The following is a 26,327-nucleotide window of genomic DNA, read 5'->3' as shown; positions in this document are numbered from 1 at the left end:
AAATACTGGCTGCAACTTTAAAAACATCGAGCATCAGAGCACAGAAATGCTTACAGAAACCTCACGTACAAGGTTCGTGCAGGATACATTCTAACCATTATACAAGGTTTAAAATAAAAGTGTCTTAACTGCAACATCACTAATGGGACATTAATATGACTTATTATATTAGTTTCAATATTAACACTGCTGAGAAAGAAAAATAACTTTAAAGAACTCAATAAGAGCAAAATTCATCTTCTATGAAATGAGCATAATATTTTAAGTCAGAAATGTCTAGTATAACCTTTGATTAGTAGTTTAAAGATGATGAATAAAAACAAACTGAATTCTTTAAGGTTCAAGCCTCCAGGACAGCTACAGATAACTTAGTGGGAAACTGTGCCTGTTTACCAGCAATATCTTCAACAAAATCAATATGTTTACTACTATGAGACTGATAAAACGCTAAAAAAGTATTTTTAATTTAACTATTAATTTTTAAAAATAATATGAAAAGGAAAACTTCTGCTTTTCTGAAGGTATCTTGCAGAATTCTCACTCCTGTGAGTTGGCAGAACCTCCCATACTCAAGATTTTATGGTCGCTAAGGTGACAGCAGCAACAAATAGGAACATGAGCCTCCTCCCACTGGTGACCACATGCATCCAAAAAAAAAAAAAAAGGTCTTTGGAACCTTCCAGTCAGTTCCTGATTTGAAGGGACACTGATTTCTCTCCCTATCTGTAGACTTGCATCTTATGACTGCACCATGAGGATGGCTGGAGAAATTTGAAGGGTCTTTCCTACCACAATGAGAAGACCCAAACTGCTGGAGCTAGGATGTCTTGGCCTGGCCTAAATGAAGCAATATCTGAGCAAATTTCATGGCTCATAGGACCAGATCAATCAAGGGTGAAATAGTGCACAGAATCCAGGAAGGTTCATTTGGCCAGATGGGTATCTGACTTCCTATTCCAAGCTGCTAAGAGAACTGTTTAGTTAATCCTGTTCAGGGATAAGGGGCTGACAGGTCCTAGTAAATATGACAGAAAGCTTCAGTGGAACAAGGAACACTGCTGAACTCTGCAATGCACAGTATTGCATCTGTCTATGATGGTTAAGATTCTGCAGCATCCAAGCCCCCTCTATAGAAAAGAGGGACTTGTGTGAAAGCTCTACCTTTTTGAATCAATCTTAGTGAAATAAGATCGGCTTGCCAAATTTGCTCCAACACATCTTATTACACAGCCTATTTTGGTTTCATCACAAATTTTCGACAACTCATTTTTGTAGCAGGGTGAATACTGAATTTTAACTATTAAGGTGCAGAGGATTGCCTATATGGGCCAAGATTTATTATCCAAACCTAATAAGGAATACATGCTTTGTATATAAATATATGGCCTCACGTTTAAACTAACGTTTTACATTGGCCACAAAGTCATCCACATCCTCCCTTCATTTCCCTTCATCTGATAGACGACAAACTTACACTGTTAATTCATAGCTAGCTAGTATTAAAATATACCTCATGCAAAATATTATCTGCAACACACAAGGAGACAACTGCCATAACATTTTTAACCTTACATTTTTTTTCTTTTTTCTTTTTCTTTTTTTTTTAAACCTGAATGCAGATGCAGCTGCTTCTGAGTAGTTTTAAAATATTATGCAGTCTAGACTCAGAGCAGACTCCCGTGAAGACAATTTTCTAACTTTAAGTGCCCTATAGACTGAAGGGTTAATTTCCACTGACTAAGAGATAGTTTCTTTCGCTGGTAAATCTGACATCTATTAAGCTATTTACCTTGTCAAACATAGTAGCGATGAGAGAGTCAGCACAATGGTGACACCTTGGAAAAGATGGATTTGGACCATATCCTTACTTGGTACATTGCATAGTTTTAGACTAAACTGCCTGCTGTTATCTTAGTATTTAGATATTATATGGGATTAACATAAGGAACACAGGCGAGAAACTGATCATTTACTGTACATTAACACCAAAACATTTTCATGCTTCAAAGGTGATTTGCAAAGGAAAATCCAAGGACTTATGTCTTTTTTTATCAGGTATAATGGTGTTCAAAAAATTTTTTTTTAAAGTTTGAGAGGCAGGGTCCTGTTTATTTTTCATATTAGAAATTCAGGTCCATTATAGCCTAGAACAAGGAGTGGGAGCTTGTTTGATTTTTTGTTAACCAGTGTGGTGAAATCGATTATTATTGTTACTGACTTGGTATATCTGATGGTAAAATAACCACCAGTTCCTGGGTGAGCTGTGACCCTCTAAGGTATGGTGACAGTTGTGCAGTGTCAAAATGGTTTATCCCTAAAAATTGCTTCAGCAATAATCTACACTTCTTAAATTACATAGCTTTTATTTCAAAACTGGACCTAATCTGGATAGCTTCCATTTCATTCTAATGAAAAATTCAGCATCGAATATACATATTTCATTTTTGTTTTGATGTCAAAGTTCTCTTCATAAAAGAAAGAATACTTACTTGCAGTTGAACTGAGTTATCCCGGAGGCCTTCTACAATGGGGGAAAATCTGTCAATGTTCCTTTCTTCTGCTGCTGTTGTTACAGCTTCCAAAATTTTTTCAAGGCTATAGGAAATTAGAAGACAATTCCATTTATGGGACAGATAAGTAATCTCCCTCACCTGCGCCCCTTGCTTTTTTACCTGTTGGGTATAGGCACAAATTTCTTAAAGAAAAGCAGGGCTATACATTTTAAACTGTAATTTTGTGTTAAAATGGGATTTTTGTTAGAAGGAAACTTTTAGCTTAATTTAGCTATTGAAACATAATAGGAAATTTACAAACAATAAAAACCTAACACAATGGAGGGGTGGGGAGGAAGGATGTCAATTTTTTTCCCCATCTCCCAGCACCACTTCCTCCAACTCCTTCCCCCATGGTGGTAAATTTTGCTGTTCCTAATAAATGCCTTATTAGCTGTCAATAACTAAATTAAACTAATAGTTTCCCACTAACATAAATCCTAATCCACTTTTTAACACAGAAATCTAATGTGAAGTGTATGAACTTACTTGTTTAAGAAACGTGTGCCTCTAGCCAACAGGTAAAAAAGCAAGACATTATTAATTCACTTTTCAGGAACTAACATTTTAACATGCTGTTACTTCATATTTCCGACATGTGGAAACCCAATTACGGTGTACTTGGTAGTGATAAAAATAAATTTAAAATGTTAAACTTTAAGAAGGTACTTAAATCTGACAAAGTGGTGGCAACAGTAAAGATATTTACTTTCAGTTCTAAAATTAATACATTTGAAATTAAGATTTTCTAAAAATGGAGGTTTCAATAAACTTATTCAATAGCTAATGACTATCTAAATACAATTAGAAGTTTTAAAAGGGTATATTGTATTTATTGTATACTTACATGTTTTCCTCTCCAACAATGCATATTGCAGACAGGAGTTTAACAACATCAGTCATCATGTTAGTTTGTCTGGGATCAATTGCTCTGGCCAGCAATGAAAGGCTCCTTTCTTCTCCCATTATTCTTTCCAACCCATACTAACATCAACAGATAATGAAGGCTTAAGTTTTAAAAACTCATGCAAGCAAAATTGAAACTTATGAAATAGCAAATGTGAACGATACTGACATATTGGTCTAATGGAATTTGTTAAGTGGCATTTTCAGTCTGCAAATTCTGCATTTTGAAATACAAACACTGAAGCTGGAGTAAAGAATAAGAATTTTCTTTTTTCTGCAAGAATCATGGATATCAATGCCCGATAGATGAAAATTTTTGCTCCAGTCCTCTTTCATATCAAGTTAATCAATATTGAGTGACGTAAAAAAGACACCAAGATTGTCAATCATGTGGTTCACAAAATCCAAAAAAGATAAAAATGAATTCTAACAAAATTAACATAATTTTAATCAAAAAAAAAAAGAAATAATAAATTCTAAATAGCAGTAGCAGAATATGAATTAACTGTATTGTCCTCAAAGTTATGTTTCATTTAAACTTTTCCTTCTCTCAATAATGAAAGAATATGAAGGATATGCAAAATAAATTTACACTACACCACATCACTGGAAAAGAAAACTGGGTGTTCCCACAGAAAACACTTATCCATAGGGTGATATAGTAACAGCCATATAAGGTTGCAACACAAATTTGCTGGGGATTGAAAGTTTTTTTTTTTTCAATCAGAGATTTAATTTTATCTCTTTGCCTAGAGATGTTAAGAATCTAATTATTCCCTGAAAACCTCTGAATGCAGCACACAATATTCCAGTAAATGCTAAACCCAGGGTTGTGAGTTCAATCCTTGAGGGGGCCACTTAGGGATCTGGGGCAAAATCAGTATTGCTCCTGCTAGTAAAGGGAGGGGGCTGGACTCGATGACCTTTCAGGGTCCCTTCCAGTTCTATGAGATAGGTATATCTCCATATATTTTTATTATTATTATTTTTTAATTTGGTGTATAGTAAATTCACTAAATATCAATTTGAGTCCTTGTCAGATGGTACAGGTATTTACAAACAAGCATAAATCATCATTATAATATAGTAGTGCATTTTTCCCAACTGTTTATTAAATATTTAATAGGGAAATTTGATATTTCCAGGCAGTTTTCATTGTTAAGAATAATTGAAGAGGTTAATGAAACACATTAAAAGGCCCAAAGCAAAATTTGCTTAGTAATGTTATTTTTCAACATCTGAAGATAAAAGAAAACATTAATTTATTTTCTAAAAGACCATTCTTAACCCTCTTAACAGTTGGATTGTTGGTCCTCATGTAGATGTGAAGACACTGAAGAGCTGCTATAGTCTATACTTGTGCAACACAAGGCTCACAACCCCTACAATGACCTGAAAAATGAATCCCACAAAAAGTGGAAACATGGACAAATTGCTATAGAGAATACAAAAAAATAGAGTACGCGTATCGGGATAAAATCAGAAAGGCAAAGGCACAAAATGTGTTACATCTAGCAAGGGACATAAGACAATAAGAAGAGGTTCTATAAATACATTAGGAGCAGGAGATAGACAAAAAAGACACTACTTATTGGGGAGGGAGAGCTAATCAAGCATAATACCAAGAAAGCCAAGATGATGTTATGCCTACTTTTCATCATCAAGGTCAATGTCAATTGGGACCAGATGCTTAACACAATTAATATTAACAACAAATGGGATAAGAATACAAGCCACAATAGGAAAGGAACAGGCTAAAGAATAGTTAGATAAATTAGATATTTTCAAGTTGGCAGGGCCTGACTAACTTCATTTTAGGGTACTTAAGGAACTAACAAAAGCAACCCTGGGAGCATTAGCAATTATCTTTGAGAGCTCCTGGAGGGTAGGTGACATCCCAGAGGACTGGAGAAGGGCACACACAGTACCTTTCTTTAATAAGGAGAACAAAGGCAATCCATTGTTGGAATTATGGACCAGTTGTTCTCACTCTGATATCAGACATTGACTATCTCCCCTTGTAAGTACTCTCACACTTATTATCAAACTGTCTGTACTCGGCTAGCTTGATTATCACTTCAAAAGTTTTTTTTTTTTCTCTTAATTAATTGGCCTCTCAGAGTTGGTAAGACAACTCCCACCTGTTTATGCTCTCTGTATGTGTGTATATATATCTCCTCAATATATGTTCCATTCTATATGCATCCGAAGAAGTGGGCTGTAGTCCACGAAAGCTTATGCTCTAATAAATTTGTTAGTCTCTAAGGTGCCACAAGTACTCCTGTTCTTCTTTTTCTGATATCTTAAACACTGGAATACATTCTTGGGCAATCAATTTGTAAGCACCTAGACAATGACATATACAACATGGATTTGTCAAGAAAAAAATCATGCCAAACCAACCTAATTACCTTCATTTACAGGAATACTGGTTTAGTGGATATGGGGAAGCAGTAGACATGATGCATTTTAATTTTAGTAAGGCTTTTGATACAGTCACACATGATAGTCTCATGAGTAAACTAGGGAAATGTGATTTAGATTAAATTAGGATTAGAATTCAAAATGACCTTGATGAACTATAGAACTGAAATCAACATGATGAAATTCAATACCAACAAATGAAAAGTACTACACTTTAGAACAAATTTACTATTTTGTAGCAGAATACCAGGTTATCTGTACCTTTGTGGTGGTGTTCTAGTTAGAAACCTATTAAAGGGTTATCTCCATCCAGAAATCCTAGGGAAGACCCTCTGTGACACAGGGCAAGAAAGGGTTAAACAACTTGCAGGCTAATTGACCCAGATTCAACCTTTAGAGACATATTAGTATTTAATTATTGTGGTTTTTTGAGTGTTTACATATATATTGTTTGGTTACATTGTCAACCCCTAACTGTTCCTGTCTATCGCTGTATTCTGTTAATTCAGAGATCAAAAGGAGATCTTAACATTTAACTGAACTGTAAATGTAGTGATATCACGGTCTTCATTTCTCTTTGAAGCATATAGTAAATTACCTGTAAATGATGGGAGATTGGCAATTGCCTTATATTAATCCATGTAGCTAACTACCAGGGATACTTACAAAATAGGAGGATGCTTCAAAGACACTATTCTTCTTCACCCAAGGAACACCTGCTGTCAAGAAGCTGACAATAGCATGCCAGGGATCTGTAAAAACTCTTGGACCCAGATTCTTTCATTTCAGATCTACTTAAGCTTCATCAGGGGAAGTTTGAGTTGCAAGACTGAGGTCTCCAGTTCCATTTTGGATCACCCAGATATTAAACATTGGATTGTAACCTATGGACTAATTCTAAAAGGGCTTTTTGCAACTCTAAAGCTCACCGTCTCTACTACGAAACTGACCTAAGAACTCTATTCATATCTGTATGTACAATGATATTTTAACCAATTCTCTCTTCTTTTTTTAATAAATCTTAGCTTAGTTAATAAGAATTGGCTGTAAGCATGTATTTGGGTAAGGTCTGAAATATTCATTGACCTGAGGGGTAATGTATCCAATCCTTTGGGATTGATATTACTTTTATATGATGAACAAAATTTTCAGTAATCCTCATCATATGTGACCTGGCTGTCTGGGTGGGAGCTCAGGGCTGGGTTGCTTTAAGGGAACTGTATTTTTGGCTTCTCAGTAACCAGAAAGATATTATAGAAGCTGTTTTGTTGCTGGCTTATTGAATCTAAGCATTAGAATAATCACCAGTTGGGCGGGGGGGTCATCTGCCCCATTCTTTGCAATTTGCCCTAGCTGAGCAATCTCTGCATGGCTCCCCTGGGGCCCCAGTCACATCCCCAAGGAACCATCATTATTCAGATATTTTGAGATCTGATAGGAGTTCCTCAATAGGTATGTCAATACAGACAGGACACATCTTTAAAGTCATATTCCCACTGGCACTTTTTGGAGTATTTAGAAACAGTGAACTGATGCCTGGATTGTTTATAAAAGATATTTCTAATAAGGCATCAGAGTTTAGCAATTTATAGCGGGGCAAATGATCGGTCATCTTGATCCTGAAATGTCAAAGACAGAACAGGAAAGACAAAGTGAGCACATATTATTGCATGAAGGTGGGAAAACATTAGGGACTTAAACAGAACTGAGGCTGGCTGGTCATGGCCATTATTGCTTCACGAGAGTTATCTCATCCAATTCCAGTTTGTGGCAGTCAAAGACACACAGTCAGGATTCCCTCCTGGTGAATTTGGGTCCCATTCACTCTGGATCCGGGCAACAACTTCTGCATTGCAAAAGGAATCAACTGGGATGCAGGGATACAGGTGCTTGGTCAGTGGCATCTGAATGTATACAGGTCATATGTGGCCGCAGTTGAGACTGAAAGACCAATGGTGTTAGTATACTAAATTTTTGATGTTTATCCAATTTCCTGGAGCAAACAAACAGATCACAAGAGTTACTGTTTGAATCTGTAGGCAAAGAATTGAGTTCTGGTACCTCAGGTAGGAAACCAGTCTACCTAGATGTTCACATTTGGGTATCAGTGGTGAGGTGATTCTGAGCTGGCATGTAAGGGGCATCCTGATGCTCTTCTTACACTCTTTGGCAGCCAGGAAGTAACTATGTAAAAAGATTATTGTACACTTAGTTGAAAATAATTTGAGATTCCGTAAGGGAGCTGACTTAACCATCAAAGCAGAGAGAGAGAGAGAGAGGGCAGATCCACGACCTTTTTCCCAGGGTATCTGTAAACCTGTCTGAAATGCTACAGAAAAGGGTATGAGGAGACCACCGCAGGGCTTCATGGGTTGATATGGCTAAAAGATGTGTGGTTTGGGAGGTGGATAAATTTGTATGAAACTAGCGAGGATCAGACATTTGACAGTAATGCCAAAGGCCTCATGAAAAACAAGTAGTACCAACGTGAAGTATCATGACAAAGAAATTGGAAGAGCTGTTCCTAGCACTGTGCAAAAGGAATACTTATGCTAAACAAATAGGAAAATCTCTTTATAATGATGCAGCATCGCAGAAAAAGAGAAGCTCAATTTTCTTAGAAGTTTGAATTATGACTATATTTAATAGGCCATTATGATTTCAGTAGCTAAATATTAGCCTCTTGGGTTAATTTGTACTCTTTGTTTCTTCAAGAAAATTTAGTGGAAATTACATTTTATATTAAAACCACTACAGGTGATTAGGCTGTGTACTTAAACTCTGAAACCATGTACACTGTTCAAGAAATTAAATGAGGGTCTTGAAATTTTTTAGCTTTACAATCAGTATACAAATCAATCCATTGAACTATTAGCTAAACATGTTGTACAGATACTCAGCTTCTTGCTGAGGAATGAAACGGAACGGATGCTTTCATCCTAACAGAAGAAACAATTTCAAAGTTGGATATTGAAATAACATTTTCCACATTAAACTTGTCATTTAAAGCAATTGAAAGAGTTGAACTTATTGACTATGTTTAATTGTCAAGATTCACAAATTTCAACTTGGATCAAAATATTTGGTTTGAGTATACAGCACAATCCATGCACATTAATGGATCTGGGCTTAAGGGGCTGAAACATAACAGTGGTTTTCTTTCAGATATAATATCTGAAAACCATCTAAGCAAATAAAGTCACTTCAGGTTAAACCATGGTAATCCATGTATCTAAATCATAATCATAGACTACCTTATGAATAAACTCAATTATTGAGTAGCAATAAATCACATACCTTATTATTCATAAAGGCCTTCAAACACTGTATGATCTTATGCTGACTCCTCTTCACAACTCTGTCCTGACTGAATTGATATAAAAAATTTAAGTTGTAATTACAATGTAATAATATATTACACAAAATTGAAGATTTACATAAAGTGTCCTTACGGTTTTGTTTCCACCAGTCTTTCTAAAACATCCAGCAACAATCCCAGTCCTTCATGTCCAAAGTTTTCAACCCAACTAGAAGAGAAAAAAGAAGACACCAGTTAAGTACATTTTTAATATCTCAGTATTTCAGATACTGAATTATTATTATGATTTGTATTATAACAACATCTAAAAGCCCCTGACACGGACCAGGACCACCTTGTACTAAGTGCTGTGTAAACAGGACAAGAAGACAGTCTGTCCACCAAATTGCTTTGCATTTCAATCAGTTCTTTTGCACATGCCAAGAGAGCCTTCAAAGATATACAACATAAAATAATAAAATTTAAACCTAAATCAAAAAAAATGAACCACAAATTCAGCAGAAATAATCCTGAAGAACTCTACTCATTCCTAGATCATTTGCAAAATAGGGATTATTGATTAGCTCAAAGAGAACATTGCTATGATGCATGCTTTTCTGAAGCTAGCCACCAAGCCCTGTTTTTGGAGAAAATAATTTAAAAATGTAAGAAATCTTCCTTAATTCAGAGTAAAAACAGTATTGTGTATTAGCTATGCAAAGTTCCAGGATCTCCGGGAAATCTCAGATTCTATCATTGTCAATCATTTCTTTCCTTCTGCCACTTCATCAAGTTTGCAGTTCTATCCGAAATCTGAATCCATATGGGTATTTCTGAATATATTTTTAGAAAACTTTCTGAAACAATGAAAATGTTTTCTTTGGTACATAAAACAAAAATTAAAGGCATCATGCTCTGATAAATATTTTGGCATAGAGAATGGATTCTAATAAAATACTTATTCTTTCTCAATCCAAGCAAAGCGTGAATTAAAGAGTTTGTTATATGTTTTAAACACTCTCTCATTAGTAAATTCTTTGACTAATAATTACTTCTGATAGAATTCTAGTAATGTTATCTTGAAACATAATACCATTTTCTTTTACTTCATCTGAGTAATACTCCTCTTATAGGAAGAATGCAGGCCCAGAATTTTAAGCAGAAGGCTGTTGAATTCTTTCAAATAGCAAGCACTCACTTGCAAACCCAGGTTCAGCCCTATGATAGCTATGAATTCATTAGTGCTTTAGACAAGACTTATTTAACAACTTCAGTCCCACACTTGTAATATTAACTCCTCTTACATATTAGCAACTTTATTGTAATCAAGAGATTTCCAGAAATTGGATTAGAGACCCAGACTTCCAAATATTCATGGTATCTAACATTTTCAAGTGTGTTATGGTTATAAAACACAGAGAATAACAACAGGTATTTAGGAAAAACAACAGGAGTACTTGTGGCACCTTAGAGACTAACAAATTTATTAGAGCCTAAGCTTTCGTGGGCTACTGCCCACTTCTTCGGATGCATATAGAGTGGAACATATATTGAGGATATATATATATACACACACATACAGAGAGCATGAACAGGTGGGAGTTGTCTTACTTAATTGGCCTCTCAGAGGTGGTAAGAGAAAAAAAAATTTTTGAAGTGATAATCAAGCTAGCCCAGTACAGTTTGATAAGAAGTGTGAGATTACTTACAAGGGGAGATACATTCAATGTTTCTAATGGCTCAGCCATTCCCAGTCCTTATTCAATCCTGAGTTGATTGTGTCTAGTTTGCATATCAATTCCAGCTCAGCAGTCTCTCATTGGAGTCTGTTTTTGAAGTTTTTCTGTTGTAAGATAGCCACCCGCAGGTCTGTCATTGAATGGCCAGACAGGTTAAAGTGTTCTCCCACTGGTTTTTGAGTATTATGATTCCTGATGTCAGATTTGTGTCCATTAATTCTTTTGCGTAGAGACTGTCCGGTTTGGCCAATGTACATGGCAGAGCGGCATTGCTGGCGGCACATGATGGCATATATCACATTGGTAGATGTGCAGGTGAACGAGCCCAGAATGGTATGGCTGATGTGATTAGGTCCTATGATGATGTCACTTGAATAGATATGTGGACAGAGTTGGCATCGGGCTTTGTTACAAGGATAGATTCCTGGGTCAGTGGGTTTGTTCAGTGATGTGTGGTTGCTGGTGAGTATTTGCTTTAGGTTGGGGGGTTGTCTGTAAGCGAGGACAGGTCTGTCTCCCAAGATCTGTGAGAGTAAAGGATCATCTTTCAGGATAGGTTGTAGATCTCTGATGATGCGCTGGAGAGGTTTTAGTTGGGGGCTGAAGGTGACAGCTAGTGGTGTTCTGTTATTTTCTTTGTTGGGCCTGTCTTGTAGGAGGTGACTTCTGGGTACTCGTCTGGCTCTGTCAATCTGTTTTTTCACTTCAGCAGGTGGGTATTGTAGTTTTAAGAATGCTTGATAGAGATCTTGTAGGTGCTTGTCTCTATCCGAGGGATTGGAGCAAATGCGCTTATATCTTAGAGCTTGGCTGTAGACAATGGATCGTGTGGTGTGTCCTGGATGGAAGCTGGAGGCATGTAGGTAAGTGTAGCGGTCAGTAGGTTTCCGGTATAGGGTGGTATTTACATGACCGTCGCTTATTAGCACAGTAGTGTCCAGGAAATGGACCGCTTGTGTGGATTGATCTAGGCTGAGGTTGATGGTGGGATGGAAATTATTGAAATCATGGTGGAATTCCTCAAGGGCTTCTTTTCCATGGGTCCAGATGATGATGTAGATGTCATCAATGTAGCGCAAGTAGAGTAGGGGCGTTAGGGGACGAGAGCTAAGGAAGCGTTGTTCTAAGTCAGCCATAAAAATGTTGGCATACTGTGGGGCCATGCGGGTACTCATAGCAGTGCCGCTGACTTGAAGGTATATATTGTTCCCAAATGTGAAATAGTTGTGGGTGAGAACAAAGTCACAAAGTTCAGCCACCAGGTTAGCTGTGACATTATCGGGGATACTGTTCCTGATAGCCTGTAGTCCATCTTTGTGTGGAATATTGGTGTAGAGGGCTTCTACATCCATAGTGGCCAGGATGGTGTTTTCTGGTGTATTTAGGAGAATCAAAACTTTATTTTAGAACGAAGAACAAAATTACACTAATAATACTTAATTTGTTATAGCAGTCTAGGATGATGACCCAGCAGATTGTTAGATTTGAGAATACTTTCACTGCAAATTTGACAAAATGCAAAGAAAGTACCAATATGAGATTTCCAAAGACAACTACAGCATTCGACCCAATGTTTAAGAATCTGAAGTGCCTTCCAACATCTGAGAGGTACGAGATGTAGAACATGCGGTCAGAAATCTTAAAAGAGCAACACACTGATGCAGAAACTACAGAACCTGAACCACCAAAAAAGAAAAAAGTCAACCTTCTGCTGCTGGCATCTGACTCAGATGATGAAAATGAACTTGCGTTGGTCCGCACTGCTTTGGATCGTTATCAAACAGAACCCATCATCAGCATGGATGCATGTCCTCTAGAATGGTGGTCATAGCATGAAGGGACATATGAATGTTTACCACATCGGGCACAAATATCTTGCAACACCAGCTACAACGGTGCCATGTGAACGCCCGTTCTCACTTTCAGGTGACATTGTAAACAAGAAGCGGGCAGCATTATCTCTTGCAAAAGTAAACAAACTTGTTTGTCCAAGCAATTGGCTGAATAAGAAGCAGGACTGAATGGACTTGTAGGCTCTAAAGTTTTAGAGCGTTTTATTTTTGCGTGCAGTTTTTGTTGGTTTTTTTGGTACATAATTCTACATTTGTAAGTTCAACTTTCGTGATAAAGAGATTGTATTACAATACTTGTCTGAGGTGAATTGAAATACTATTTTTTGTTTCTTTTTTACAGTGCAAATATTTGTAATCAAAAATATAAACTGAGCACTGTACACTTTCTATTCTGTTATAATTGAAATCAATAATTGAAAAATGTAGAAAACATCCAAAAATAGTTAAATAAATGGTATTCTATTATTAAACAGTGCGATTAATCATGATTATTATTTTTTAATCTCAACAGCCCTAATTAGAATTGGAAATGGTGCAGAGAAGGGCAACAAAAATGATTAAGGGTATGGAACAATTTCCATTCGAGGAGAGATTACAAAGACAGACTGCTCAGTTTAGAAAAGACAACTAAGGGAGGAGATTTTATACTGCTGTATCAATCATGACTGGCATGCAGAATAGGGCACTGTTATTTTACCCCTTCACGTCACACAGAAACTAGGGATGATTTGATTAAATTATAGGCAGCAAGTTTAAAACAAACATAAGGAAATACTTCTTCACACAACACACACTCAACCTGTAGAACTCATTCCCCTGGGAGGTAGTGTAAAGGCAAGAAGTTTAGCTGAGTTCAAAAATGAATTAGTTAAGTTCATGGAGGATAGGTCTATCAATGGCTACAAGCCAAGGTGGTCTGTGAGAGAGAGAGAGATTTTGCAAAACAGATAGTAAGGGAAGCCTGGGTAAAGTCTGGCAATTTATGGCAAGGGGAGAGAACGTAGAACTGGTGCAGATTTAAGCTTGTGGTGTACTGTCTGTCTTATAAGGTGATTGGTCTTGTGATCAGGTGTGCGTCTGTGGATGGAGAAGTCATATTAGATGCTCTAACTTTTCATTTCCTTGGTTTTGTGATAGATAATTTCAGGCTTCGTTATAGATTAATCTCTGAAGTAGATCAAGAAGAAATAACATGTTTGTGTGACTATTAAAATGGATTAAGGAAAGTGTGATAGTTGTGGAATCTATATATAAGTTTATGAATTGTGGTTATTTTTATTAAAATCCTGTATCACTGTATGCCTCTGTGTGTCGGAAAGTTGGATAGAAGAACGTGAAGGAGACAGGTAGGGAGAAAAGGTCAGAAGCGGGAGGAGGCAACGGACTCAAGTAGTAAGAGAGAGACTCCATGATTCAAAGGAAAAGCTGTGTGCTGGTTGGGGATCCTGGACACACTAATGGACTGACCAAATCCCAGAGAATACTCAAGACGGCTGAGAAAGCTGATGGCCTATAGATGTTTTATTATTTTGTAATATCTGTATATCTCGTGGTATCTAAATTAAAGAGTGATTAGTTTTGGAACTATTGCAAAGTCTGTGTGCTCCTGGAGGGGAAAGTGTAAACCAGAGTGCTCACAAGCTTGGGAAAGAGTGTGCTTAAATAACTGGGAAGTCTGAGGGAGCCTAGTCACAGTCTAGGCAGTTGGACTGCAGTATCTTAGCTCTTAGAAGTGGGTGCTAGATGGAGGAACTACACCTCAAAAGAGTACCTAAAAATCCAAAGTCACAGGCAGTGCCTGGACTTGACTCAAACACAGGAAGCTTAAATGCACACAGCCCCATCATGTTGGCCCAAAACACCATCCTGGTGATTGACCAACGGGATTTTTTTTTTTTTTAAACCAGGACTGTGACAAAGAAGATGATGTGTTTAGTGGGGAGGTTGCTAGGCTGGAACTCATGAGACACTGCCACACACGTCCTGTTTGACCTTGGACAAGTCACTCAGTCTCTGTCTCAGTTCTCCATTTAGTGCTTCCTTACCTTATAGGAGTTTTGTGAGGATAAATTGGTTAAACATTGTGAGGCACTCAGCTACTATGGTAATGGGGGCCACATAAGAACTCTAGGATAAGATACTGAAAACCTGCATTGTGATACAGCTGTTACAAACCCTAATTCCCTTCCCTGGATATGCATAAGAGAACCAGAAAAAGTTTCTGAAAGCCTGCAACACTGTGTTCTCCCTAAGGAGTTACTGCCTAAGAGCTTGTTTAAAAAGTTGAATAGTTAATTTATTGCTTACATTGTATATTTGTAATAAATGTAAGAATCTGTATATTAAGCAATTGTGTAGCATTTTCTTTGAATACGAGTAGGAAACTATTAAGATTTAAATTTAGGATTTTGAATATGCTAATCCTGAAGGTTTAATTCTGTGCAATGCTTTCCGAAAAAAATTCCAAAATGAACCATGGCACATGCTTTTACAAAGGAATAACCTGAGGTGCAGGAAAAAGAAAGCAACAAGTGTTTATACATAATTTGCACTTAAAAAAAAAAAAAAAAAAACCACACAGCTACTCTTTTGCAAAGGAATCCAGCACTGAAATCTCTGGTCACACATGTATTGTTTTTATTTAATTACTATACAAATTATTTAAATGATTTTCCTTTCAAAAAAATGGAAGTCTATTCAACTGTGCAACTAATTTTGGCAAACTGATTTTGGAAATCCACTCACCCACCCCATTCCAGTGGAAACAAATAGGAGTGGACCCCTTTAATTTTGAGTTACCACTTTCTGTTAAAGATGGATAATGCTCTCCTTTTCCTTTCTTGTCTCAGTTTATTTTTAGTAAGTTCACTGAATATATTATTTGTAGAGTGAAGTTCATTTATATTAAAGCAATGGCTGAAGAGAATACTTAAATTAAAAAGATTAAAGCTGGTTCTTAGATATGAGCAGATATTTCTTACCATCTCAAAATCTAACATTATGATTAGCTGTTCTCTGCTAGCTGTTTTAACATTGATTCAAATACTTAAAAAGAAACTCTTAAGATGAAACAACGCATTTAATTTAAAAAGAAAAGCGACTTACTGAAAAATTCTGGAGATAAAGCACCAACAGAAAAAATTTATTTCACTATTACTCTTCCTAAAATTTGGAATAACGCAATATGTTCATCTAAAAATTGATCCCCAAATATATGACAATCTTCCTCCCAGCTGCCAATCCATCTAAAAAAAAAAAAATTAACTAGCACCTTAAACTTCAGTACACAACTTCCTGCTGCACCCAAACAACCCAATACCCTAAGGTACTGAGATAGGACCTGTTGGTTAGACTGAACCCAGGAAGGGCTGCAGGGACACACCAACTGAGGGTAGGATACGCCCTATTGGACTGTGACGGGACTGAGTCCAGGAAGAGCTGCAGGACATTACTGAGGGCTTTGGAATAGGCCCAGTTGGACAAGGTACCCCAGAAAAGTTTTGTTTCGCACATGCACTGTGTGTGACTCGGCCGGAGGACTGAGTCACCGAAGACCCGCCTGACGAGTACAGCGGCCACACCATGAGCAGAGGAAATTAAGGAAAAACTGCAGGCGCGTGCACACACACTCAACCAGGGGCGCTCACGAGACGCAAGTGCACCCCATTACAGAAGAATAAAAACATTTTTAACTGTTTAATGAACCAGCTAACATTGTTAAGCTTTCAGTTACATCATTTACAAAAACAAGCACTTAAAAGTAAGAAAATTAATAGTTAATGACATCTGGATTAGGACTGTTGAGGGTATGTTATACAAAACACGAAGCTTGGGCTCTGACTCAGGTTTAAAGCCAAGCCTTCCTTCCATCCACACAGAAATCAGTCTGACTCAGACCAGGGACCTCTCTGGACTCCAGCCCACAAACACTGCTAGGAGGGTGGGGTCAGAACCGAAGCCCCACTGTGACACAGATAAGAGACCAGGTATTTTGCAGTGTGGACACATCTCAAGTCCAGGTTGCCAGACTCAGATCTGGAGAGCCAGCCAATGTTATCCCACAATCCCCAAGAGATACAGAGAAACTAATTATTGACCATTTTTCTAATGCAAGACATAAAAATTAAGAATCTGGATAAATGTATGTTAAGTTATATAATTGCTTCAGAAAGCATGTATAGACATAGTATATCTTCTGATTAACGAAAGTACTAAAGCATAAAGGCTATATTTATTTGCAAATCAACATGTTTTAATGGTTCCTAGCCAATGAGAACTAACTTTTCTTTAGGAAAATAACTAAAAGTGCAAAACAAGATTAAAACTGGTGATTTAAATTGCTTTATTTGAATCAATCCATCCTGCTATTTAACAAGCAAAGACGCATGAAAATTTATTTTCATGTTTTTTCCAGTTATTGCATGTTTTAAAGTAATATGACTCATTAATATTGTGTACATTTTAGTTTCCTTTTAATACAAACTGTGTGTCCATAAATATTTTTCAATTATTAGTTTCCATGAAGTATATTTCTAGTGTACAAAGGGAAAAAACAGTTTGTTTCAGAAAAGATTTTACAAGTCAAGAAATATTGAGCATGTTGGCCCTCTGTCCTGACAGAAGTTTATTGAATTCCATAGCTTACAACAAAAAGTGCTATCTTTTCATCCTCAGTAAAAAAGAAAACTGCAACAAGAAAATCATCAACAAATCTAGAATTGATGATTCTTCAGGAAAGTATATCAGCCTGTATTTGTTTTGTGCTTGTCAGCAAAATTCACCACAAGGTTTCAATAATTTAACTATCAACAGCATTCACAGATGACTAGACAAGTGCAAATATTTTCTCTACCTTTGTTGAATATTCACAGCAGAGTTTCAAACATTCTCACCAGGAAAGCTTCTTGTGAAATGAAGTAAAAAAACAAAATAGTTTCACATCAATATTTAACAAAATCTTGATAAGAGTCCAACAATAAGCAGTTTGATAGCAAACTGGATAGTGCAATGTCCAACCTTTTAAGAGAAAAATGTTCAAGGAATATTTTGATTTAACATTCCCTAGCAAAATGAATGAGTTTCCCCTCCAGAAATAGAGAAAATGGGAACACAGAACATTAATACTGAGTAAGGAGGTAGAGCTAATGGAGATAGTAAGAGCCCAATCTACTGTTTACAAATTTATATCCACTGTGGTCTTGGCCTTCTACTTCCTTTTTATGTAGAAGTCCGGCTTCATTTTCATCATGTACAAGGTAGGCATGTGAAAATTCATTCTCCAAATATACTGTGAATGTTGAGTAACAAAAGCTTTTTCACATACTGGAGGGTGGCAATTGATCCAAGCTCTTAACAGTTTTATCTGCAGTGTATATCATAATGATACTTAAGCTAGTTTTGTAAGCAATTTATGTCTACAAGCAGGATAATACTCATTTAAAAACTGCTAACCACCCAAAGAGGAAAAAGTCATTATTGAAGAAACCTACATCTTGTAAATTTAAGACTATGTTTAAAGGCTCCAAAGCCTTCTGATCCATTCCTCTTTGGTCACTAATAGGACTACAAAATAGGTGACTTTAAAAAGTCATATTTTGACTTTTTTTCCATCAACAGAAATGGCAGGAAATATTTCTTGTCGCTGAGTAGAGAGGCAAAATTCTGAATTACTTGTGAATTAAAAACAAAACCCATAATTATACATTATGATGGTTTCACCTATAAAGAAGGTTAAGAATTCTAAATTCTGATTCCTAAACCAATTATTCCTATAGTTTTCATGCTCGTGAACTATCATTTTCTTCCGAAGTTGGGATCAACTGAAAAAATAGCAGCTTACATTTAAAGAACCCTTTTCAAATATATCACAATAAGTAACTAAAATAACAGCTGAAGAATGTAAATCAAACAGGACAAAGGAAAATTATTTTAATATTGCAGGTTATTTAAAACGAAGAAATATAACAAATATATTCTGATGTGTGGTGGGTTGTTTTTTTTTTTAACTCTTAAGTTTGCAAAACAAAATTTCTTTAAAGTTTTACAACCAACTGAGAACCATTTTGGTTACTCAAAATATGTAGTTTCCATGATAAATATTGGTTAACTTTTGTTGAAGAAAACTCATATTCAGACCTTTGACAAGTAGAAAAGGTGCTGGTGACAAAATAATAAATCTGATACCTTCAACTTGAAGGTCAGCTTTAATACAATATCAAAAACCAATTTCCACTCATGTGTCAGAGTCATTCATCAGGTATGTTTAACACAATTATAACCTATACCAAAATTTTCATTCGCTCCTAACCTCTTACTAGGGGTGATTAGGTACTCAAAAACAACAAGTCTGCTGGGACCTACAAACACTTAAGTCATGCACCATAAATTGGAACGAACGTGAATAAATAGCAAAATATAAGTAATCCTTCCATGGAATTTGTGTAAGCTACATGATCCCAAAAATGACTTGAAAGTGCTTTGGTTGAAAGTGCTAAGCAGAAGTTACTGATCACTGTGTGGGTCCCCGCCGCCCCAGAGAGAGACGAGCCCCTCTGGACACCAGAGTGGGCAGAGCCAGGAAGCCCTGAGCCCGCCCCCTAGAAAGTCAGGCTTGGCACAGGAAGTATAAAGGCCCAAACCCAGAGCTGACAGAGAGCAGCTGCCAGGGAAGCCAGACGCCTTCGGCCTACCTCCATGTTGGGAAACACCAGCGACCTACGGCGGACCCAAGGGCTAGCCGGGCCTGCCCCAGGCCAGCTACCCGGAGGAGTTGCCAAGCCTGCACCAGGCCAGCTATCCAGAGGAACCCATGATGCTGGACCCCCCTGAGGACACCACCCTGACCCACGCACCTCAAGAGGGGGAGTTCAGAAGAAGTCTGGGGGGCAGCCGACCCTAGTCTAGCTGCGACACTGCCAGAACCCATGTCAGTGTGTTGTGGCCAGGCTCCCCACTGACGCAGCAGTGGGTCCTCTGCTGCTGCTAGGGCCCCAGGCTGGAACACAGTGGAGTGGGAGGGCCTGCATCACCCCAACCCCCAACTCGCGGGTGGTAGTCTCCCCCTCTCCCAGGCCTTTGGACCTAGGCTCACTGTTTATATACTGTTATTGCTCAGCCCCTGCCTGAGCACCAGACTCACCATTCCCCGTCCTGACCTAGGGCCTGGGCTGACTGACTGTTTATTTCTGCCCCCATAAAGGCTGTGGAGGAAGACTCCTGCAGCCGGACTAATTCCCTGCTAGGCCTCCTCCCGAACTTAGTGAGGCAGTGGGGGTTCCCACTGCCACAGAAAGAGATAAGCCCCTGCTAACCTCTCTACAATTGTACTTGTAACAAACAGTAATATCTTATTTACTAGGGTTTCCATTGTGATAGTGGATTTCTGCCCTTTTGTTCTTTCCCTGCCATCACATGTTCATCGTAGTAGGAATCTGGTAATTGGCATACCAGATCAGATCAAGGCTTTTTACTTTGTATATTTTGACATATGATGTTGACATTTGTGTTTTAACAGTTATAAAGCTTTAACTTTTTGAATCTCCCTGTCTGTCATTAAATTGTCTGATCCTCCCCGCATTATCTGACACGCCACAATTTCCCACAACTATTACAATTTAAATCGATAAAAATAAAACGCTCAAAAATAAAGACATATAATTGACAGATTATACCAAAAAGATCAAATTCTGCCAAGCCCAGAAATAACCCACTCATAGTGTAAGTTTCTCACTAACCAACGTACTTCAGCAGCTGCCTTAAACCTGCTTCATATCCCCTTCCAGTTTTTTTAGTACTTACTGTGATAGCTCAATGTTATTATCCAGAGGAAAAACAAGTTACACCCTTTACTGAACATCACTAATTACATTCTATTAAACGGTTCAAGGAACAACAAAGAGTTAAGCCAAGACTTGTTAATTAAAATATATATTCACAGAATTTATGACAAGGCAGAAGAAGAAATAAAGGAATTTCAAAAGAGAGGCTGGAAACGCTTGGAAAGGTGAACATTTTCTGCCATCTCCAGGAAGGGCAAAAACATAAAATGACATGTTGACTTATCAAGTGGACAAATTTACAGTTTGCAATCAGATATGCATACATCCCAATATCTTGGACTTCCCAATGGAAAGATAATTGAGGCAACAAAGTAATTCTTTTTAGGAAGTGGACCAGCCCCTCAATAAAACAACTAAATGGAAAAATCTGTATAAAAAACATTTGCAGAATCCCAGTTCATTGTTCTCTTTCTACTGAGAGATCCCAATCATCTAAGAGATCCAGCTTTCATCTAAAGCAGAGGTCTCAAACTCAATTTACCTTAGGGCCTGTGCCAGTCCTCAAATCCTCCCAGAAGGCCAATGTCGTAACTTATGCCGCCCAGAACCCACCCCCCAAAAATCTGACTAAGGCTCTGGGAGGGAGTTTGGGTGGAGGAAGAGGTCTGGGGTAGGGGTTTCGGATGCAGGCTCTTGGAAGGACTTTGGGTGCAGAAGGGGTGAGAGGTTGGGCTCTGTGAGGGACTGTGGGTGGGGGAAGGGGTTGGAGTGCAGGCTCTGAAATGGAGTTTGGGTGCTGGGTGCAGGCTCTGGACTGGGGCAGGGGTGCAGAAGGGGGGTTGCTGGGGCAAAGCTCTAGGAGGAGGGGTGCAGGCTCTGTGAAGGAGTGTGGGGGAAGGGGGGTGCAGGCTCTGTGAGAGGGTCAGGGGTGCCCCCCAAGAACTGCCCCCACAGCTTCCCATTGGCCTCAGGGGCGCTCGGAGTGGGGTCAGCGCATGGAGGCACAGCCCCGCCCCAGCCTGAGAATGCAAGGAGGGAACAGCAAACACATGGAGCAAGTAGGCAGACACCACTCAACTCCCCTGCACTGCCGGTAGTCAGTGGGGCCCCAAGCAATTGTAAATCGTGGGGGGGGGAGGAGGAGAAGAGGGGAAGAGTGCCAGGGGGTGGCAGGTGGGACCAAGAGAAAGACTCAGCACCACAACTGCTGTAGCCCTGAGAGCCACATTGGGGAGGTTGTCGGGCCACAGATGGCCCGCAGACCAGTAGTTTGAGACCCCTGATCTAAAGGTTCAGAAGTCCGGAAAGCCCAAGCATCCTGACCTACGAAGAGACCCCTGTTTATGTAAGCAGTGTTTAGTAACTTCAGTCACCCAACAGCAAGTTTCTCTTAACTAAAAGTCCTTTATGGACAAGAACCTTAGTTTTGGAATCTTAGGATGTCCAAAGTTTCAAATATAGGTGACATTAGGAAAGAAGTACTTTCGCAAAGCTCCAAAACACTAAGAATAAACCATCACCTCACCAGAAAACTCCCCCCCGAGCCAACAGAAGCAAAGGTGATATAATCCCACTTTGCTCTAAAGCATAGGAAGATTTGTAAATTAGTATTTAATACGAAGATTCCACAGGAAATGTCTGTGCTTTGAAGGAAGCCAGAATTTAGCCTTGGAGTGCAAACATATTCCAGAATTCTGAAAACCCTTGTATGTTGTTCAGATTCTTGTTCCACAAACGTTATGGATCTTTGAATTGAAATTCCAAAAAAAACTTAACTTCCTTCGATACTAATAAAATATGCTGATTCCAAATAAGTACTAGGGAAGATTATACTAGAAGGAAGGAAAGAGAGACTTTAAGTAGCTTTAAGATTTCAAATCTTCCCCTTAGGGACACCTAGAGTGTGGGGTTGCATCCCTGGCCACATTGGCTAATAACACTGCTCTACAGCCAAAATGCTTCTGAAATAAATGTAGTCAAACTTTACTAATTCTGGGTCACTGAGAACGAAAATGATGCTTAAAATTGTTGATTGGCTCTAGTTTTCAAGATATGCTATTGGGTCAGTATATATGACCCTTGACTTGGGAATGGCGGAGGATAAGTGAGTTATAAAGGGAAGGGATCTCAATTTAAACCAGAAATGACTAAAATACATCTTTGACTGGATCTATGAATAAATCTATGACTGGGTTTGGACAGTACTTGCTTTTTAGGCAAAACAATGAATGATACAATGTGAAGCTGGTATTGCGTCATACACTATATGAATTGCATCGCGTTATTCCTAGAAGTCATGGATGATGCAATCATAACGAAACTTACATCACTCTGCTGAACAAATTGCCTTATATCAGCTCTAGAAATCATACAGCACCGTGCTCTCTTATTTGTCAGTGTTTGATTTTGCAAAGGGACCCATTTCTGTTTAGCCGAAGTGAGCAGAGATGCCTCGTACTTGTGTGAACAGTGCAGATAACTTCTGCTATGTTTGTGGTGAAGTGACTTTTGCATCACAAAAGCGCAGTATAACCACTATGGTTAAGAAAGCCTATCACCTTCATTTTGGCTGCAAAATTGGAGATCGGGACTAGAGGTGGGCCCCACACATATACTGCAACACTTGTGCAACAAATCTTCGCCAGTGGTTGAACAGGAAAAGGAAATCTATGCCTTTTGCAGTGCCAGTGATTTGGAAAGAGCCAACAGATCATACCAGCAATTGTTACTTCTGCCTGGTGCCTCCAGTTGGGAAAGGTGTGTCAAAGAAGAAAAAGTGGACTGTACATTATCCAAACATTCCATCAGCTATACGCCCAGTATCCCACGGAGAATGACTGCCAGTTCCTGATGCACCAGAATCATTCTCACTTGAATCAGATGAGGAAGAGGATGAAACTTCTGGTCCTGAACCATCAATGTCACAGGACTCACATTTTCTCCCATCCTCCTCCTCTGAACCACACCTCATAACACAAGGTGAACTGAATGACCTTGTCAGATTTGGAACTACCCAAGAGTAAGGCAGAGCTGTTGGGCTCCAGACTACAGCAGTGGAATCTCCTGGCAGGTGATGTTAGGGTTTCCATGTTCCGTGACCGCCAAAAGGATCTTGTAGCCTGCAACAACATCGATGGTGTGATGGCAGCCCTCAACATCATTCACGATCCAGATGAGTGGAGACTGTTCACTGATTCATCGAAGGCGAGTCTTAAAGCTGTTTTACTGCATAATGTCAATGTTTTGCCATCAATTCCAGTTGGTCATGCAGTCCATATGAAGGAAACCTATGACAACATGAAACAACTTTTGATGTACATAAACTATGACCAACATCAATGGCAGCTTTGTGGCGATTTGAAGGTTATTGCTCTCTTGCTTGGTCTGCAGACTGGATACACAAAGTACTGCTGTTTTCTCTGCGAATGGGATAGTCGTGCAAGAGATTCCCACTACATCAAGAAAGATTGGCCACTCCGACAGTCATTGGAGCCTGGCAGGAAAAGTGTTCAGCATCCACCACTTATTGAATCAAGGAAGATTTTGTTACCACCCTTACACATCAAGCTGGGTCTGATGAAGAACTCTGTCAAGGCCATTGACAAAACACAAGCAGCTTTCAAGTACCTCCGTGGAAAATTTCCAAGGTTAAGTGAAGCTAAGATAAAGGAAGGTGTCTTTGTTGGTCCTCAGATTCGTGAACTTCTTCGAGATGATGCATTTGACCATGCACTGCGTGGCAAGGAAAAGACGGCATGGAAAGCCTTCCAGTTAGTGGCAATAAATTTTCTCGGAAATAACAAGGCAGACAACTACAGGTTGTTGATGGAAAACCTCCTTGAGGCATACAAAAGCCTTGGTTGCAACATGTCACTAAAGATACATTTTTTGCACTCTCATCTAGATTTTTTTCCACCGAACTGCGGAGCAGTGAGCGACGAGCACGGCGAGCGATTTCACCAGGACATTGCAACAGTGGAGAAACGCTATCAGGGCAAATGGAGCCCATCAATGCTTGCAGACTATTGCTGGACAGTGACAAGAGATGCTCCATTTAATGAATACAAGAGAAAAGCCAAGAAGCGCCGAGTAGACGTTGAATAGGACTAAACTATGTACAGAATAGATTTTTGCCTTTTGTTTCATAATACATTTTATTGATATAACCCTTTTGCTGATTTTTAAAGTGTTATATATACAGGACAGGTGAAATATTATCATGTAAAGCAACCATAAACACATGAAAAGACCTACGTTTACTATTTTTGATTAAAACTCTACTATCTACACAATATACAGAGACATAAAATGTAAAAACTTAAATATCTTAGAAACAGTAGCCAATCAGTTGTTTTAATTCTCATATTTGAGTTCAGCACATCAAAATACATAATAGCACATTTTATCTCTGAAGCAGACGACTTCTCAAAAATTGTAGACCAGTGTAATCATTGATAAACCTATCCTCTATGAAACTTATCAAATTTTTTTTAATCCAGTTATACTTTTGGCCTTCACAGCATCCCCTGGCAACAAGTTCCACAAGTGGACTTTGTGTTGTGTGAAGTAGTATTTCCTAATAGTTATAGTGGTTTATAGTTATAAATCTATTGCCTATTAATTTCACTGCGAGACACTTGGTTCTTCTTGTGAAGGGGTAAATAACACTTCCTCATTCATTTTCTTCACACCGTTCATAATTTTATAGACCTCTATCATATACCCCCTTACTCATCCCTTTTCCAAGCTGAAAAGTCCCAGACCTTTTAATCTCCCCCCAATAAGGAAGCTGTTAACATACCCCTAATTATTAGTTGCCCTTCTTTGTACCTTTTACAATTCTAATATCTTTTTTTGAGAGAAGGCAACCAGAACTACATGCAGTACTCACGGTGTGGGCATACCATGGATTTATATAGCAGCATTATATTTACTGTGTTATAATAACTATCCCTTTCCTAATGGTTGGTAACTGATGGGATCCCCTTGGGACTGTCACCTGATGTGCTGAAATTACCTCGGAGTCCATTTTCCCTGCCAGCGTGGGACTTCCAAAATCCTGTCTTGTTTAGCCAGACACTAGCCTGCTGCAACACAGACCCAGGGTCTGGACCACGCTCCCAAAGCTACAGGCTTTAAGTGGAAACAGCTCAGCAGGTTACCTATCTCCAGCACCCAGACACCCACAGTTATACCGTGTAAATTCATAAATTGTCCACCTTCTATAACACTGATAGAGAGATATGCACAGCTATTTGCTCCCCCAGATATTAATCACTTACTTTGGGTTTATTAATAAACAAATGTGATGTTATTAGGTATAAAAAGTAGGATTTAAGTGGTTTCTAGTAGTAACAGACAGAACAAAGTAAGTCACCAACAAAAAGCAGAAACACACAAGTCTAAGCCTAATACATTAAGAAACTGATTACAGGTTCTCTCTCACCCTCAGAGATGTTCCAATAAAAGTCTTTCACAGACTAGACTTCTTCCTAGCCTGGCCCAATCCTTTCCCTTGGTACAGTCTTTGTTAGATCCAGCAGACATCTAGGTGGTAAGCAATGGTTTTCTCATGACTCGCCGCCCCCTTTGTCCTGCTCCACCTGCTTTTATAGCTTTGCCAGAAGGGGGGAAATCTTGTGCCTGTGCTTGTTCCCACCCCCGCCTCATCAATGGAAAAGTACAAGGATTAAGATGGATTCCAGTATCATGTGACATGGTCACATGTCACTGTAAGTCTCCATTCTTCCTGGGTTGGCCCACACATACACAGAAAG

The 26,327-nt window shown here is 38.6% G+C and overlaps 1 protein-coding gene across 3 annotated transcripts in view; it reads right to left on the bottom strand.

Moving 5' to 3' along the window:
• DIAPH3 (diaphanous related formin 3) overlaps positions 1-26,327 on the bottom strand; it is a 502,952-nt gene that overhangs the window by 402,476 nt on the left and 74,149 nt on the right. For all 3 annotated transcript variants that reach the window (XM_065581159.1, XM_065581157.1, XM_065581158.1), the window contains 4 exons: positions 9,335-9,409; positions 9,180-9,249; positions 3,400-3,536; positions 2,490-2,595 (listed from right to left, as the gene is read on the bottom strand). In XM_065581159.1, the coding sequence (XP_065437231.1) occupies positions 2,490-2,595; positions 3,400-3,536; positions 9,180-9,249; positions 9,335-9,409 (388 nt within the window). The remainder of the gene's footprint in view (positions 1-2,489; positions 2,596-3,399; positions 3,537-9,179; positions 9,250-9,334; positions 9,410-26,327) is intronic.

The sequence above is a fragment of the Chrysemys picta genome, chromosome 1 (genome assembly GCF_011386835.1).
Source record: "Chrysemys picta bellii isolate R12L10 chromosome 1, ASM1138683v2, whole genome shotgun sequence".
NCBI lineage: Eukaryota > Metazoa > Chordata > Testudines > Emydidae > Chrysemys > Chrysemys picta.
The sequence above is the reverse complement of the archived record's forward strand: the minus strand, read 5'-3'. Positions and strand labels throughout refer to the sequence as shown.